The 19,047-nt window shown below is 35.0% G+C and overlaps 1 protein-coding gene across 1 annotated transcript in view; it reads right to left on the bottom strand.

Moving 5' to 3' along the window:
- The window catches only part of LOC101890010 (protein qui-1), a 306,956-nt gene that overhangs the window by 140,348 nt on the left and 147,561 nt on the right, over window positions 1-19,047 (bottom strand). Inside the window, exon 4 of the mRNA XM_059125663.1 lies at window positions 2,815-3,727. Within this exon, the coding sequence (XP_058981646.1) occupies window positions 2,815-2,929 (115 nt within the window). The 5' untranslated portion in view covers window positions 2,930-3,727. The remainder of the gene's footprint in view (window positions 1-2,814; window positions 3,728-19,047) is intronic.

Raw genomic sequence — 19,047 nt, forward strand, 5'->3', positions numbered from 1 at the left:
CAAAAGAATATCAAGAAGGTCAGAAAATATTTGTCAAACAGAACAAGAGATTAGGAACCAAATTATCTAAACGTTTCAAAGAAGAAGTTGTAAAGGAGAATAGGCACTCAACTGTCCTGACTCAATCAGGGAGAATAGTCCATAAGAGTCATATCAGAAACTGACTTACTTATTTACCGGGTTTCCAGTTCTTAATTACAGGTTGCCTAGGGGTCACAGAAATATTGGACTACTCTCAATCAGAAGTGGTTCTTATAGAGAGTGGAATAGGAAAAATACAAACAGGGACATTCAAAATTTTGCATGTTATTAACATCAAGGAATATCATGACACTCTAGAGAGGATCAAGGACGACTTGGCCAAAGGAATTCCAGACAACCACCCACTACTCCCCTTCCTACATAATGACATCACTACCCTATCTCACCTTATAAATCGGCTAATGCCTGAAGAGAGATCTAAAAGATCTCTTGATGAGATTGGAACGGCGTGGAAATGGCTGGCAGGTAGTCCAGACCATGATGACCTTATGCTTTTGAAAAACAAAATCAATGAGTTAACAGACAACAGCAATAACCAGTTAATAATCAACAGAGATCTAATAGAAAGAATGCAGGAGATAACGAATGCGACAAATAGTATTTCAAAAATTTTAAAGACTAGTGAGGACTTCCGTAATACCCTCATATTGCAGGCAAAGTACAAAGTTGAAGTTTTAAAGGAGGAAATAACGAATATTAATTCGGCCATTCATTTAACAAAATCCAACATTGTAAACACATTTATTTTATCGGAAATAGAAATTAGAAAAATAGAAGAAATATTTAATCAAGATGAAATCCCGTTTCAAAACATTGAACAAGCTTTAAATTTCGCACGAATAAAAATTGTAAACAATAGTACTAATATAATTTACATTATAAGCATTCCCAAAACTGTAAAAGAAATTTGTAATGTCATAACCATAAGACCTGTAAAAATCAAAATACTGTTTTAAATCTTGATTATAAGAAAATTGTAAAATGTGAAAGAGCAACATTTGGAATTAAAAGTCCTTGTCAAAAAATAAATGGTATTGAATTATGTCTAGAATCTAATGTAGCCAATATAACAAACAATACATGTATTCCTAAATTAGTAACTAATAGCCCACATAATTGTTCAATAGTAAATGCAGATCACATTAATAATTTAGAGGAAATAGAACCTGGATTAATTTTGATAAATAACATAAAAGAAAATATTGTCATAAATGGAAACGAAAAAAATGTAACAGGAACTTATTTAATAAGATTTAGTAATTCTACAATTAGGATAGGCAACAAAAATTTCACCGTCGAAGAAGCTGCTTACTCCAAACCGTTGCCTGCGCTACTAAAACACTCAGCTAGAAACAACTACACCGAAGAAATACTATCTCTACAACTACTAAAAACGTTGCACGTGAAAAGTAATAAAAGAATCGAGCGTCTAAATACTGAATTCAAGACCAGTTTATGTTTTAACATCAGTCTCATATTAGCATTGGTCATCCTCCTGATGGCAGTAAAAATGAGGCAAAGGCGCAAAACTAGTATGAAAATTATAAAAATGACCCCACATGAAGGAATGTCTAGACCTCAAATAGAAATGACTGTGTCAGAAAGCCAATTGGCAGCCGGCACAACAGAATCTGTTATCAAAACAAAACAACTAGCAAACCACAATATTAACTTGAATCAACGCGGCAGTCTTTATAATCTGCCATATTTCTAAACACATCAATCGAGACGCTTGATAATTCGAGAGGGAGGAGTTAACGGCTCACCCTAATAAACATCAAACTAAATATGCAAACCAACTAGTAAACATTCCCATCATTATGCTGCGCAAGCAGTCCGACAAATCAACAGGAATATGACACCAGGGCAGTCATCCGCCACAAACACGCGCACTAATACCAGCGCACCGCAAGTGATGACTCAGCGTAATAACGAGCACGACCAGGCTGCAGTATAATATTAGTTTTAAGTTGAAGTAATTCATAATTGTAAATCCAACAAGAGAGGTGCATAGCACCGCAACATAAATGTTAGTAACAAAATAAAGAAACACCATAGCAGTGTGAAATAAACTTTAACTTCTAACATTAACTTATATTCTGGAGGGTGTATTAAAGCCTTGGGCACGCTAACATTTTGGCCGCACACCTTGGACATTCCAACAGCACTCAGCACCATCGCACTCGGTACGTGCCACCCTCGCACTCGGTACGTTCCTCGCATCATTTGTAGCGCACAATTGGCACCAAAATCTGCGAATACCAATCCGTTGGACTATTGTGCCTAGAGTATTTTGGAAAGCAAGGTTGGCATTAAAACAACACCAAAGTGTTGATCACCTCAAGCAAGCGCTACGCCGGGGATGGACCATAATACCGCAGACCAACATTTGGGCATCGTGTAACGTTTCATTGGCCATTTGAAGGCCCTAATTCGTGCCAAAGGTGACCAATTCGAACAAATCTAAACTTATTCTAACATTTGATGCTATTTCCGACATTTTTTGCTTTCATTCAATAAAATTAAAAAAAAAAAAATGTAAAAACTATGGCATTCGACTTTGTTGGAGTTTTTTTTTTTAATCTCACTCTGTAGACCCTTCAGTACGACAGTCTTTTGAAAGGTCATAAACAATTTTCACACGTCTGATTCCATTTTGATATCTCCATAAAAAATTGATAAAAATTCATTGCTCTCCATTTCGAAAATAAAACAAATTCATTAAATAAAAGATAGGACCTCATTAAATTTTTGCTCAACGCCTTGACTCACCTTGTTTCAAGCTGGAGACATAAACTTTTATTAGCAGCGGTTTGGGCAGACGTGTATTGCGGCTGGTGATACCCCTGAGGGCACTTAAGACGCCCTCATCTATGGGCACTGCCATGATGGGGGCGAAGTTGAAGGTGGTCCTCGGGCGTGGGGGATGCTGCTGATATTGTTGTTGCTGTTAGACTTTGTGTCACACAAAGACAAAGATAAGTGAATATTAAATAGCTTCCAGTGGGCCACGTATGATGGTTATGGGAGTATATCCTTATGGGCTTCGTTTTCCTGGTCTCGTTCTCCTTCGATTACAATTGCTTTTTTGTTGTTGGTTGTGGCATTAAATAAAAATTGATTTTGTTTTTGTTGTTTCTGTCGAACGTTGGTGATGACAACAACGATTTGCTTCTGTCAACCGAATGTTTGATGGTTTGGCTTTTTCTCTCTGCTTCTCATCAATGGGACGGCTCAAGAGGCCGTCTGGGGGATGCTGGTGGCTTATGATGTTGGCTAGATGGGTGGTTGGATATTTGGATGGCCGTATTTATCTTTGCCCGTGCAAAGTAAAACATAAATGGGGACAAATAACCCTTTTCTCCTCCTCTGCGTTTTTGGGCTCGGTGTCAACGACGACGCAACGAATGGCTTATTTCATTGTAAAGGCTTTTCATGTTCGTCCCATAAAAATTTTCGTTTATGTTTCTCTTTATTTTTTGTGGGTGAAGACGTTATCCTGCCACCCTTTTGAGGGTCTATGCGATAAAGCGGATATTTTGTGTGGTGCGTTTGAGCCTTTTTGATATTGCCAATTTTCATTTATTTGTAAACATTTTTATGGAGGGTTTTGTTGTTGTTTTATTTGAGAGTTGCAAATAGTTTGAGTTCGACCATTTCGATTCCAGGAAGGACAATAATAACGCTGAAAAGATACAAAAAAGAGCGAATAATAAAATGTTAATTTTATGTTTTATCTGCATGAAATGCAATAAGTTTTATTGACACTGTGACGGAAAGGGTTCAAGGATTATTGTTTTGGTTTTGTGAAGTCCTTCGTCAAATTGGGAGCCAGAAAAATGCCAAGGAAATGAAACCAAACAAACGAGGATTAAAGAAAAAAAAATCAAGGATCCCAAGACCAAGAAGAATATTTTCTGAAGGATTCAAACGTGGATTCTTAACGTTTTTGTTTTTGAGAGCAAAAAAAGACCGAACAAGTTAAACAGCAGTAAGTTCGGCCAGGCCGAACATTGAATACCCTCCAGCATTTGAAGAATTTTGAAATTTTTCAAAAAAAAAAAAAAAAAAACGTTAAAAATTCTGTTAAAATCTTAAAAATACGGAATAGAGCCGTTATATTGGGGTCTATACGACGTGGAAATCATCAAAATACCGTACATGGGGAGGTACAGTTACATCGGAGCTATACGAAGACCTGGACCTGTATAAACTTTCTGTCATAGGTAGTAGTATCCCTTTGGAACTTGGAAATATCAAATGTGAAACAACTCCTGTGAATAATGTCGCTAAAATCATCAAAATATCGAATATCGGGAGGTACCATTATATGGGGGCCATATGAAAACGGGAACCTACATGTCCCATTTACGAACTTAACCTGCCTACTGCCAAGATATACATGTTTGCAAAATTTTAGCCTTCTATCTCAATTCGTTCGAAAGATTGCGTGACATCGTTAAATCGACGCAGAATTTTATAAGTATTTTGAGGAGTTACAAAGGGAATGACAAAGTTAATATACCCTTCATAGTATGGTGGAGGGTATAAAAACATTGGTTTTAAAAGAATATTTTTCCAAGGACCCAAACACGCACAACCATGAGCTGTTTATGGATGTTTTTCAAGAACCAAAAGACCAACAATCTTCAAGGACATAAAATCCAACACAAGAGGATTTTTAGGGAAAATGTTCAAGGATCCCAATTGTCGATTTTTAAGGAATATTAAGAAAAAGACCAACAAACGTGGTTTTTAAAGGAATATTTTTTCAAGGACCCAAACTCACAGCAATGCACTTTTTCGTGTAAATATTTTAGAAGAAAAAAAGAATATTTTAGAAGAAAAAAGAACAATAGACGCGGATTTTAAAGAATAATTTGTCAAGGACCAACCATAATTTTTAGGTACAAAGATCAACAAATTTTTGGGACAGAAAACCCAACAAAGGAGGATTTTTAAACAAACAAACAAAAAAAAAAAAAAAAAACAAGTAAGCAAAGGCTGTAGTCGGGCGAGGCCGACCATGTGATACCCTACAACACTACAATATGTTAGAAACCCCCTTATGTCCATTCCAACCATTTTGGAAGATTTCACTTTTGAAATTCTGTCACGGAGCACTGCCCACATATTACTCTTAGCATTTTGACCAGGGACATTTGCCCAATATTTACGCACTCCGTCGAACTATTAGTTGTTGTGGTCCATTTTACAGCTAAATATAATCCAATGGTCATCCAAAATGCTAGAATCCTTCCCTGTCCTTAACTCCCTTTTCAGGTGTGTCGATTGGCTTCAATTGTGTGATCAGGAATTTTTTTCTGATTTTGGTTAATTTTAGCCACTTAATATTTTGCGATCACCTCCAAAAGCAAGAACCCGCTCTGCATGTAACAAATTTAGACTCATCTATATGATTTGCTTGTCTACGATATGTGGCTATATTCGTCAACGAAGTTAGCATAAAAAAGCCAGAAGTTCGCCTATTGTGTATTTCGGATATCGCCTGTAAGTAATGTTGGTATTTTTGTCACACAAAAGTAGTGGTCCATTCTACCCCCTGTCTTAAACTCTATCTTAATGCAAGATGTCGTGTTTCTATTTGTGACATTTATAACGGCTGCAAAATCAGGAACAGTTTGAGTTGCTGGTCCATTTCAACCCTAAATATATTGCGGACATCTTTGAAAACAATAGGCTTAGACCTTCTGAGCCTAATCCTACCTTTGTGAAACATTTCGTGAGGATCGGACGATAATTGCAATCTGTATATAAATAATAACCTCAACCTGTGTTGTTAGGTGAAAAAATAATACAAATTATACACTTCAATATTATAAGTCAAATTAAAAAAATCGCATGCGATAAAAAATATGAAAAAAATAAAAAAATGTCACAAAATACTACAAAATCTATATAAACATCATTATTGGCATCTTTTTATGCGATTTTTTTCGATTTTATACTTCTATGCTAAAAGGGCATTCCAAATTTACAAACTTTGTCAAAATCGCTACAGCCATTCTGGAGATATAAGCATTCTAGCTAACATCCCCTTCCTTTGTATATATACATTGTATATATTTCGCCATATATATCCGATATTTTTACTATCGGCATCTACGTAACGGTCAGAATTGACCTGTTCGTCTATTTGTGATTTCGCCGGCATTAAAAATATTAGCGGTTTAATTGAAAATTTGACTTTAATTTATCACAAATTCTATGGTCTATTTCAACCAGTAAATATTACCCGATGATCATCAAAATTGGAAGGCTAATTTCCGCTTCGATTGGTCTATAACTGTGACCTGTAGAGCAACTGCAAAATGAGGAAATTTTTTAGTTTTTGGTCCATTTCAACCCCAAAATATTATGCGATCATCTCCAAAAAAAAAATAGAGTTCTATTCTGACCTTAACACCACCTACATTTTAAATTTCGTGAAGATCGGGGCATAATTGCGACCTGTAGAGTGGTTACAAACTAACATGGACAGACGAACGGACGGACATACATGGCTAGATCGACTCAGCTCGGCGATATAGGAAGATCCATATATACTTTCCTATATGGGAAACCAATATTTCGAGGTGTTACATAATTTTTGGTCCAATCAAACTTATAATACCCCCAACACATAGTGTTGTAGGGTATAAAAATCAAGGATCCCAAAGCCCAGAATATTATTTTCTGAAGGATTCAAACGTGGATATTATGAGATTTTTTTTTTTTTTAAGAACAGGAAAGGTCCAACAAACGTGTTTTTTTTAGGAAATATTTTTTCAAGGACCCAAACACACACAGTCAAGCGCTCTCTTGCGGATATGTTTTAAGAACCACAAGACCAACCAGCATGGATATTAATGAATAATTGTTTAAGGACCAACGAAATTTTTTCAGGTTTATATCAACAAGATTAGATTTCTTAATTTTTTTTTCAAGGACATTTCATTTTCTAAACGGAAATATTTATAAGGATGTTTTTTTTCAAGCACCCCAAAACCTTTCAAGGACCTTTCAATCGCTGAAAAAGGATTGTGTTTTTTTATATTTTCACACAAGAACCTTCCAATTCTAATGCAAGGATCTAATGAACATCACGATCTCTAAACCTGGATTTTAATGGTTTGTTTTCCAAGTACCTTTTGTTTCATGAATATTTTTTTCCAGGACCTTCTATTCCCTAGATGAGGATTTTTTAAGATTATTTTTTATCAAGGATCTTCCGTATGTTAAACGTAAGTGTTATGCACATTTAGTAAGTGTTATGCACATTCACTATTCAAATGTTGATTTTTAAGTGAATATTCCTCCATTAACGTCAAGTTTTTAAAAATATGTTTTTTAAGGACCCTTCAATATCAAAACGTGTATATTTTAAAAATATTTTCTGGGGTCCTTTTGGATATGTTTAAAAATAATTTACTAGGACCCATATACCAAAAAATTGGGTTTTAAGTATATTTTTTGCAAGTTCCTTCCAATTTCTGAATTTGGATTTTAAAAAATATTGTTTAAGGATTTTTCAATTTCTATGGGTGAATTTTTAAGGATACTTTTCAAGGAATTTTCCTTTTCTAAACGTGGGCTTTTAAGGATAATTTTCAAGGATCTGAACTTGGTCTTTTAAGGATATGAACGTGGACTTTTAAGCATATATTTTGAAGGATCTAAACGTGGACTTTTAAGGATATTTTTAAGGACTGTTAAGGATTTTTTTGCAATGCTTTGGACGTGGATATACCAAGTTGTAAAGAATGCCTGACTTGTTTCGCTGTTATGACAGATAAGGATATTGAAAATTGTGACCCCTTAAGGGTGAGGTACCAGTAGGCGTTCGCAGATATATATCATCTTCACAACAGATTTTGTGTTAGCAAAAATCTAGGAATGTGTGGAATTCGAAGAAAATTCGATGCTTATTTCACTTTCATTGAGCGTTTTGTTTTTTCAAAATGTTGACCCTTTGCGGGGGGAGGTACCAGAAAGAGTAGATCGATACATCCCATCTTCACAGCAGATATTGTGTTAGTAGAAATAATGGTATGTGTGAAATATGAAGAGAATTGGATGCTTATTTCAGATTTTTTGTTGACATTTTTAGTGGAAGGTTCCAGAAGCAGTGGACCGATATTGCCCATCTCCGAACTCGAATTAAGTTTGACAAAAATATTACGATGTACCAATTTTGGATCAAATCGAATGCTCCCTTCGAGAGTTATCAGGAATAGTGTCAGTTTTCAAACGCTCCCAATAATAACGTTCCTACTACCAAATTTTATTTTTATATCCTCCACCATACTATGGAGGGTATATTCATTTTGTCATTCCGTTTGTAACTCATCGAAATAATTATCTTAGACCCAACAATGCACAGGGTTGCCCTGTGGACTTGGGCCCTTTGAGCCCATTCCAATCGACGAGGCTTGTCCGCAGGAAACATTCTTTGCGTCAATTGAATTTTGTACGGGAACAAATGCGAATAATCCGTTGTAAAGTGGACCGAGCCATGCCCAACTGCTGAGAATGGCGTTTTTGGGATGTTCTTGGGGATCTCTCAACACTGGCTCGTACGGCAGCGAAATTCTCGGCAGATCGCCTTGGTCGTCTTGTATATGGCCTTTTCGGATTAGAAAGAGCCTTACCAGTCGAAAATTTTTCGTATAAACGCTTAATGGTGTTCTTAGAAGGCGCACTTCTCACCTCGGGTTTTCGCAATTGACTTCTTCTGTTGAATGTAAATTTCAACTATTTCAGAGCGCTCACGTGGCGTGTCATGGTAAAAATCTGCTTGGACTGACGCTTCAAATGCGGTATGTCATTAAGCGATGTGACATCTCTGTCAAAAGTTATGGCGTTGCCAGATGGGTCCGTCGAATATGGGCAACCCTGTATATATATTCTTGATCAGCGTAAAATTCTATGATGATTTAGCCATGTCCGTCTGTCTGTCTGTCTGTCTGTCTGTCTGTCCGTCTGCCTGTTGTAATCACGCTATCTTTCGAACGAATTGAGATAGAAGGCTTAAATTTTGCCCACATGTCTATTTTGCCAGCAGGCAGGTTAAGTTCGTAAATGGGCCATGTAGGTCCACATTTTCATATAGCCCCCATATAACGGTACTTCCCGATATTCGGTATGTTGACGATTTTAGCGACAATATTCACCGGAATGGTTTCATATTTAGCATTTGAAGTTCGAAATGGCTACTACAGCCTAAGGCAGAAAATTGTCTATGCAGGTCCACGTCTTCGTATAGCCCCCATATAACAGTACCTGCCAATATTCGGTATTTTGATGATTTTAGCGTCATTATTCACAGGAATTGCTTAAATTACGTATTTAGAGTTCGTAATGGGAACTACAGTCCATGACAGAAAATTGCCTATGCAGGTCTAGGTCTTCGTATAGGCCACATATATCAGTACCTACTTATATTCGGTATTTTGACGATTTTAGGTACAATACTCACCGAAATTGTTTGAGATGTCGTATTTGAAGTTCGTAATGGAAGCTACAGCCTGTGACAAAAAACTTTTTATGCAGGTCTAGGTCTTCGTATAGCTCCCATATAACGGTGTCTCCCTATATACGGTATTTTTATGATTTTAGCTAAATTATTCACCGTTTATTTGAAGTTTCGAACTTGAATATGGTAATGGCTTGTGACAAACAATGCCAATGTAGGAGCACGTCGTACAGGCCCGTATATAACGGCTATATTCGGTATTTTTAAAATGTTAACAGTGTTTTTGGCGAATGTTATCTTTTTCGAAAATTTTTAAATTCGGTCTAAATGGTGGAGGGTATTCAAAGTTCGGCCCGGCCGAACTTACTGCTTTTTTACTTGTTTTTTTTTTTTTTTTTGGTTCTATCCTTTACATATTAAAATGACACAAAATTGAGTACCTTTTTGTTTAGTAAGAAATAATAAACTGAAGATCGTCATATGAATTATTTTATTCATATGAATTATTTTTTATTTATCTTCGGTTCATATTGTGTGCATTTTTATGCATGTTAATTTATCCTGTCGTCGAAACTCCATAAACTCCACATATACGTTCATTTTTTCTTCAAATCTTATTGAAGAGAAAAAACACAACAACAACGGTACGGAATATTGTTTTTATTGTATCTGCAGTAGAAATTTTAATGTCCAGCCATAAATTTTTATTTAATAACAATCGTAAAAATGCATTAATATTTTATGCATGTGTGTGTGTGTGTGTGTATTATGGCAAGGACACAGTCGTAGCCATTAAATGAGGATGCTTATTTATTCTGAAACAAAAACACAAAACACTCATAACTGAATGCATCCATGTATGTGTGGATGTGGGTGTGGCTGAGAGAGAGATAGAGAGGGAGAGCGCTGACCACCTCTACCTGTTTCTGTGTCTCTGTGCACCACTTTAATGTTGCTTTAATGCATTTACATTTTGCTTCCTGTTTTATGTACATCCTGTGCGATGAGGATGATGAGTTACGATTGATTGATTCAGCCGAGTTGCCGTGGTGGGTCATGTCCCCGTGAGTCAGAGGCCAGGCGTGCACTCGCACACACCCACACAATATGTGTGACATGGAGTTTTATTGATTTATTTACATCCATCGTTTGTGGTCGATTGAGTCCATCAAGCGTGTTGAGGAAGGAGGTTGGATGTGTGTGTTTTTTTTTTTTTTTTTGATTTTAGTATAAATATTTATGGTCCACACATGTAGTGGCCTGCTAACCTTCGAAGCATTAATCCACAAAAATTGAGTTATATTCTGTCGAATGGATGTGAATGCTTGGATACAGTTTTGTGGGGGGTTAGGAGCTAAGAATTTAATTCAATGAAATTTCAAATTTCAATGATTTTTGTTTTGAGATTATAAATGATTTATAGCCTTAATAATTCAGGGAAAATGTTTTCAAGCAATCCCAAGCTATGGGACATCAAAGTCAATGAAAATTATTCGTAAAAACAAATCTTTTGGAGTTAAAATATTATTGTTTTTATAAAAAACAACAATAATGGGATTAAGCCTGACCATTTTGCAACAACATATAAAATATAATAATAATAAAAAAACAAATTAACAATATTCTTTAGAAAGACTTTCTAAAACAAGTAAAAAAGCAGTAAATTCGGCCGGGCCGGGCCGGACCCTCCACCATTTGGAACGAATTTGAAAATAAAATCCTTAAAAAATTCTGTTAAAATTTTAAAAACACCGAATATAGCCGTTATATTGGTGTTTATACGACGTGGATCCACACAGGCATAGTTTGTCATAAGTCATTGCCATATTCAAATTCGGAACTTGAAGTAAACAGGGAATAATGTAGCTAAAATCAGCAAAATATCGTATATAGGGAGGTACCGCTATAACGGAGCTGAGCGAAGACCTGAACCAGCATAGACAATTTTCTGTTACAGGCTATAGCATCCATCCATTCGAACTTCAAATACGACATTTCAAACAATTTCGGTGAGTATTGTACCTAAATTCGTCAAAATACCGGAAATAGGGAGGTACTGGTATATGGGTCCTATACGAAGACCTGGACCTGCATAGACAATTTCTGTCACAGACTATAGTTTCCATAACGAATTCTAAATGCGTAACTTAAAAAATTCCGGTGAATAATGACGCTAAAATCACCAAAGTACCGAATATAGGGAGGTACTGATATATGGGTGCTATACGAAGACGTGGACCTGCACAGACAATTTTCTGTCTTAGGCTGTAGTATCCCTTTTCAGACTTCAAATACAAAATTAGAAATAATTCCGGTAAATAATGTCGCCAAAATCATAAAAATACCAAATATCGGGAGGTACCGTTATATGGTGGCTATACGAAGGCGTGGACCTGCACGAACAACTTTCTGTCTTAGGCTGTAGTATACATTTCGAACTTCAAATACCAAATTTAAAACAATTCCGGTGATTAATGTTGCTAAAATCATCAAAATACCGAATATTGGGAGGTACTGTTATATGGGGGCTATATGATAACTTGGACCTACATGGCCCATTTATGAATTTAACCTGTCTACTGAAAAAATAAACATGTGTGCAAAATTTTAGCCTTCCATCTCAATTCGTTCGAATGCTAACGTGATTACACCTGACGGATGGACAGACAGACGTACAGACAGACGGACATCGCTAAATCGACTTAGAGTTTTACACTGATCAAGAATATATATACTTTGTTGGGTCTGACATGAGTATTTCGAGGAGTTACAAACGGAATGACAAAGTTAATATACCCTCCATAGTATGGTGGAGGGTATAACAACATAAAGCCAGCCAGTACTTATTCATACGATGTAATGTAAAACTTGTTTACTGCGCTAACCGAACTTTCCTTTATGAAATCGAACAAGTGAAAAAGCAGTAAGTTCGGCCGGTCGAACGTTGAATACCCTGCACCATTTGGAACGAATTAGGAAATTAAAAAAAAAAAAAAAATATTAAATCCATTAAAAATTCTCTTAAAATCTTAAAAATACCGAATATCGGTAGGTGCCGTTATATTTGTGGGATATGCGATATCGGGGACCTGTATAGACAATTCTCTTTCAGGGAGTAAAGTACTCACAAAGAGCTCCTTGTGAAAAATTTCAGATAATTCCATTGAAAATTTTTGGCTAATATCATAATACCGAATATCGGGGGTTACCGTTGGACGCTATACGATATCATGGACCGATATAGATAAATCTCGTCTAGGAAATAAAGTACACACAAGGAACTCCTCGATTGAATTTTCAGACAATTCCATTGGAAAATGTGGTTAAAATCATCAAAGTACCGAATATCGAGAGGTGCCGTTGTATGGGGAATATATGATTATTTGGTGCTAGGTGAGGTGCGAAAATGGACTATGTCGGTTCACTCCATCAAGTATCTCCCCCACAAAGGGTCAACATTTTGAACAATCATAACTCATATAAAATGCGAAAGGAAAGTCCGATTGTTTTCAAATTACACACATCACAATATTTTTATTAACCCATGGTCTGGTGTGAAGATGGAATATATCGGTCCACTTCTACTAGTACCTCCTCCGCAAAGAGTTAAAATTCTAAATATCCATGAAGAGCATTAAACGGGAAATTATCATCCGATTCCACACAGACATGGTCCATCTCAATATTTCCATCAACACAAGATCTGTTGTAAAGATGGTAGAGATCGGACCATTCCTTCCGCTACCTCACCCACAAACGGTCACATTTTTGAATAACCAAAAAGATCATAGAACCTGAAATAAGTATGCGGTTCTCTTTATATTTCTTACATCCCATTATTTTTCATAACACAAGATCTGCTGTGAAGCTGGAATATATAGGTCCAATCCTTCTGGCACCTTCCCAAATAAGGATCAAAATTTTGAATATCTATGAAGCTTCTGAAATGCGAAATTAAAATGCGATTCCATTCAGACTTTTTTCAAGTTCAATATTTCCATCAACACAAGATCTGTTATAAAGATGGTAGAGATCGGACCATTTCTAGTGGTTCCTCTCTTATATATAGAGTTACAGAGTTTCAAAAACCAAACGGTCAAAAAAACTGAAATAAGAATCCAAATTTCTCCTCAAATATCACACATTCAAACATTTTTGGTAATCAAAAAATCGGTTGTAAAGATGATATCGACTTGATCGAAACCCACATTGCAGTGGCCGAAAGTGCCTCGTGTGCTGAAGAGATCGCAAAATTCCATTCGGCAAAAATTGAAAAATTAAGTCGGGATAAAGCCATTAAGATTCCAAAAAGAACTTATACCGCAAGAGAAAGAAAATAGACTTAAAAGGACTAAAGAGTTGCTTTGCTTGTCCGAAAGTGGTGAACTGCCGAATTTGGTTTTCTCCACTCCGATGATAAAACATTCGTTGTCCAGTAGTTTCTGAACAAACAAAATGATCGTGTTTAGGTGCCAAAGAGGTCAGCTGAAAATGTGCACCCTCGGTTGGCCACCAGAACTCAAGCGCTGGCCATGGTGCTAGTGTGGCGTGGGCCGCCATAACAGCCGATGGTCGCTCTCCGCTCGTATTAATCGACCATGGCATCAGAATAAATACCGGATATTATCGTGAAAATATTCTGGAGGGTGTATTATAGCCTTGGGCACGCAAATATTTTTTGACCGCAGACCTTGGACATTCCTTGGACAGGACTTCGCACCATCGCACTCAGCACGCGCCACCCAAGAATGGTTACAAAATGAGGTTCCTCGCTTTATTTCCAGCGCATAATGGCCACCAAAGTCTCCGGATACCAATCCGTTGGACTATTGTGTCTGGAGTATTTTGGAAAGCAAGGTTAGCACTAAAAATACCAGATTGTCGATCACCTCAAGCAAGCGCTTCGCCGTGAATGGGCCAAAATACCGCAGAGCAACATTCGGGCAGCGTGTGACAGTTCCATTGGCCGTTTGAAGGCCACAATTCGTGCTAAAGGTGAGCAATTCGAACAAATCTAAACTTATTCCATAATTTGATGCTATTTCCGATACTTTTTACTTTCTTTCTATAAAATTAAAAAAAAAAATTAAAAAAAAATTAAAAATTATGGCTTTTGATACAAAATCAATTTTCAACTTGTTTTTATACCCAATGTCAAGATCTTAGTAGTATCCATTCGCCAAATACCAAAAGTTACGAAATTTGGTGCTTTTTAGTACACTGACCGATTGATACCTTTGTAACCTGTGTTTAATATTGTAAACATTACATTCCCACATTATCACCGAAAAATGTCAATAAGCCTCTGTAATTAGAAAACTTTTCTCTCCACCCACCCCCTCACACATCCATAACATAAAATATTTCCATTTTTTCATGGAAACTTTTTGAACGAATGTGTCAATGTTTAATCCGAACAAATAAATGATTTATTTGCTCGAAGTTATCTCTTAAACATGTTCAAATTAGTCCCAAATGAATATTCAATGATGCTGGGTTATTGTTATCAGATGGTGTTGTTGTAGCCATTGTTGTTGTCTGTTGTTGCATTCAAACATAAATTCGAACTTAACACATTGAATCCTACACATATTGTAACAATTTGCAGGCAGGCAGGCAGGCCCTCCTGGCAAATGAATCATTGATGCATTCCAGACTTAATGAAGTATTTGTAATTGTCAAAGCAATCAGTTCAAAGGCACACACACACACACACGCAGATTTGTGTTGTAACTCAAATAAAGGACAATTTCATGACCCGAATTATGCCTGATATTGGAATTATTCCTGCAACAAAGATGCATTATGTGATTACAGTTAAATGGGGACGTGCCATCAGTTCGACATTGATAATTGGTGACATTTTGCAATTTTGGCAAAAAAAAAAAATTAAAGTGGATAAATGTGAGGTTGGGTTGGGAGAGGCATGATTGAGTGATAAATAGAGAGATGCCATGAAATAATTGGAATTGGAATAATTGGAATTTTGAATAAAAAAATTGTTCTCAAAAACTAGGTATACCTATTTTTTGACTTTCTACTTTTATTACTTTTAAAAAAAAAAAAAAAAAAAAAAAAAAAAACAATAAATAAAAAATAAATAAATATAACCAATTTTAGAGTTTGGAAGGCCCTTGAGAATATTTTCATTCAAAGTCCTACAAAAAAAAACCATTTAGAAACATTTGGATTACTTTACTTTTCCTTGAATTTTTTTACTTTTCCAAAAGAAAAAAAAAATAAATAAATAAATATGACCAACTATAGAGTTTGGAGGGCCTTGAGAAAATATTCTTTGAAAGTCCTTTAAAATCCTATAAAAAATTTTATTGATCCCTTTTTTCTGGAAAAAAATATTTTTAAAAAAATCCAAATTTATTGGTCTTCTGACTCACGAAAAAAATATTCTTCAATAATCACTTTTTTTACTTTTCCAAAAAAAAAAAAAAAAAAAAAAATAATAATAATAATAATAATAATAATAATAATAATAATAATAATAATAATAATAATAATAATAATAATAATAATAATATAATAATAATAATAATAATAATAATAATAATAATAATAATAATAATAATAATAATAATAATAATAATAATAATAATAATAATAATAATAATAATAATAATAATAATAATAATAATAATAATAATAATAATAATAATAATAATAAATAAGAACAACTTTGGAGTTTGGAAGGCCCTTGAGAAAATATTCCTTCAAAGTCCTGGAAAAAAGTCATATTAAAAAGTTGTAAAAAATTTTAAAAAATCCAAATTTATTGGTCTTCTGATTTATGAAAAAAATATTCTTAAGAAAACAATTTTTTACTTTTTCAAAAAAAGAAGCAGTAAAGAAAGTCTTAAAGTCAGGCGGGACCGACCTTATGATACCCTACACCACTTTTCTAATTTAGTAGAGTTCCACATAACAATTAAAAGTTTTGTTCGGAGAATTCAATCATACACGCTATGATCATAATTGTAGTTTAAAGTTCAAAGACGAAATATGCCGAAGCATTTGTATCTTTTAAATTCGGACTTGCATTGCCCACTTGGTGCTCAATCCATATCCATATCCTAGCCGATCTCGATAGAATTTGGCAAATATATTTCTGAGCTGTATTTGATATATTTCCCTGAATATCGTTGTTACGGAGTGCATATTACGGCTGTGGGTAACAAATGTAACAAATCGGATGAACAAAATATATGGGAGCTATAGCTATATCTGAACCGATCTTCACCAAATTTGGCATACTACCTTCTACACTCAATTCGGTCGTATGTGCCAAATTCCATCCCATTTGGGCAAATATTAGACGTTTGGTGCACAATAGAAGGTAAATCGGACGAAGTTATATAAGGGAGCTATATCCAAATCTGAACCGATCTGGAGAAAATTTAGCAAAGGTATTTTGTGAGCTGCATTTGATATATTTCCCCAAATATTGTTGTTGAAGAGTGCATAATACGGCTGCGGAGGATAAAACATAACAAATCGGATGACAAATATATATGGGAGCTAGAGCTATATCTGAACCGATTTCGATCAAATTTGGCATACTTATTTTCAGGTCCAATCTGATTGTACGGGCAAAGGTCCATACTATTCGGACTGATATTACACGTTTGGTGCAAAATAAAGGGCAAATCGGACGAAGATATATATGGGAGCTATATCTAAAGTGTTACTGATTATCTCCAATTTCAATGGGGTTCGTACTTGGGCCAAACAAATGATTTGTGCCAAATTTCATCTCAATCGGATAATAAATGCGACCTGCATTTTGTTCACAAGAATAGATGGACAGACGGACGGACGGACAGACGGACTGACAAGCATAAATAGACTCAGAATGTGATTCTATGCAGATCATCAAAAGGAATTATGGGTCTATCTCGTTTTCTTTTGCCTGTTACAAACAAATGCACAAAGACATAATACCCTGACCACCGTGTGGTGTAGGGTATATAATCGTGAATTCCTGAAAATTTAGTACGATGTTTTGACTAAGAAATGTTATCAAACAAAAGGTCCTAACACGAACTGTTGGAGAGAACATTTCGTGGACTTTTTGCTGACGAAGTTGTGGGCACTTGCTGGTTTATTTTGACTTGCGTGACAATTATTCAGATACTTGGTGGCGGAATTTCGAGGGAGTTCGAAATCGGATCATCGATTCTTTCACTATAAGGTAAGAGTTCGAAGATCCTTAAAAATCAGAGTTTGTTGCCCCTTCAGTCTTTGAAAAATAAAATTTGTTTTTTTTTTTTTTGAAGTAGTTTGCTGATATTTGAAGGAAATATCCGTTGATCCTCAAAATGTCCACGTTTGTTTGTTGATCCTTGAAAATATATTCCTTAAGAAATCCACATTTGTTTGTTGATCCTTGAAAATATATTCCATAAAAAATCCTTGAAAGTATATTCCATAAGAAATCCACGGTTGTTGATCCTTAAAAAACATTGGAAATGTATTCCTTAAAAATCCACGTTAGTTGATCCTTGAAAAAATATTCCTTTTATTCGTTGATCCTTAAGAAAATAGTCCTTAAATAAATCCACGTTAGTTGATCCTTACAAAAATATTCCTTTCATTTGATGATCCTTAAAAAATCCACGTTAGTTGATCCTTACAGAAATATTCCTTTAATCATAAAAAGTCCACGTTTGTTGGTCCTTAAAAATATATTCCTTAAAAAATCAAAGTTCGTCGATCCTTGAAAATATATCCCTTGAAAATCCACATTTATTGATCCTTGAAAAAATATCCCTAACAAATCCAAGTTTTTTGATGCTTGAAAATATTGCTTAAAAATACATGTTTGTTGTTCCGAGAAAATATTAATTTAAAAAGCCGCATTGGTTGATCCTTGAAAATATATTCCTATAAAAAATTAACTTTTTTGATCCTTGAAAATATTCCTTAAAAATCCACGTCGGTTGATCTTTAAAAATATATTCCTTAAAAACCCAACTTTTTTGATCCTTGAAAAGTATTCCTTAAAAAATCCACGTTTGTTGATCCTTGAAAAATGTCTTTAAACATCCACGTTTATTTATCTTTGAAAAACTATTCAGGAAAAATCCACGTTTATTGATCCTTGATAAAATGCCTTGAAAACCCAAAGTTTGTTTATCCTCGAAGAAATAACCTTTTAGAAACCACTTTTATTGGTCTTCAACAGCTATTCGTTAAGAAATTAAAGGATCTTGGTTCTTGAAAAAATGTCCTTTCACAAATTCTGATTTGCTTGTCCCTAAAAAATGGACTTGTTGACTCTAAAAAAGCCTTTCCCTACAAAATCCGCATTGTTACATCTCTTGATCCTTAAAAAAAATTTCCTCTTTTGTTGGTCCTTAAAGGAAAAAGAAAAATATTTACTGAAATTTATTATTGGAGTCCTTGAATTTTCTTTTTTTTTTGTTTTTGTAAATTCGCGTTAAGTACACTGTAGGGGATCTAGAAAGAATATTGTTAGTTTATCCTTGAAAAAAATATATATATTTTTTGTTTAAATA

This window comes from Musca domestica, unplaced genomic scaffold (assembly GCF_030504385.1).
Source record: "Musca domestica strain aabys unplaced genomic scaffold, Musca_domestica.polishedcontigs.V.1.1 35, whole genome shotgun sequence".
In the NCBI taxonomy this organism is placed as follows: Eukaryota; Metazoa; Arthropoda; class Insecta; order Diptera; family Muscidae; genus Musca; species Musca domestica.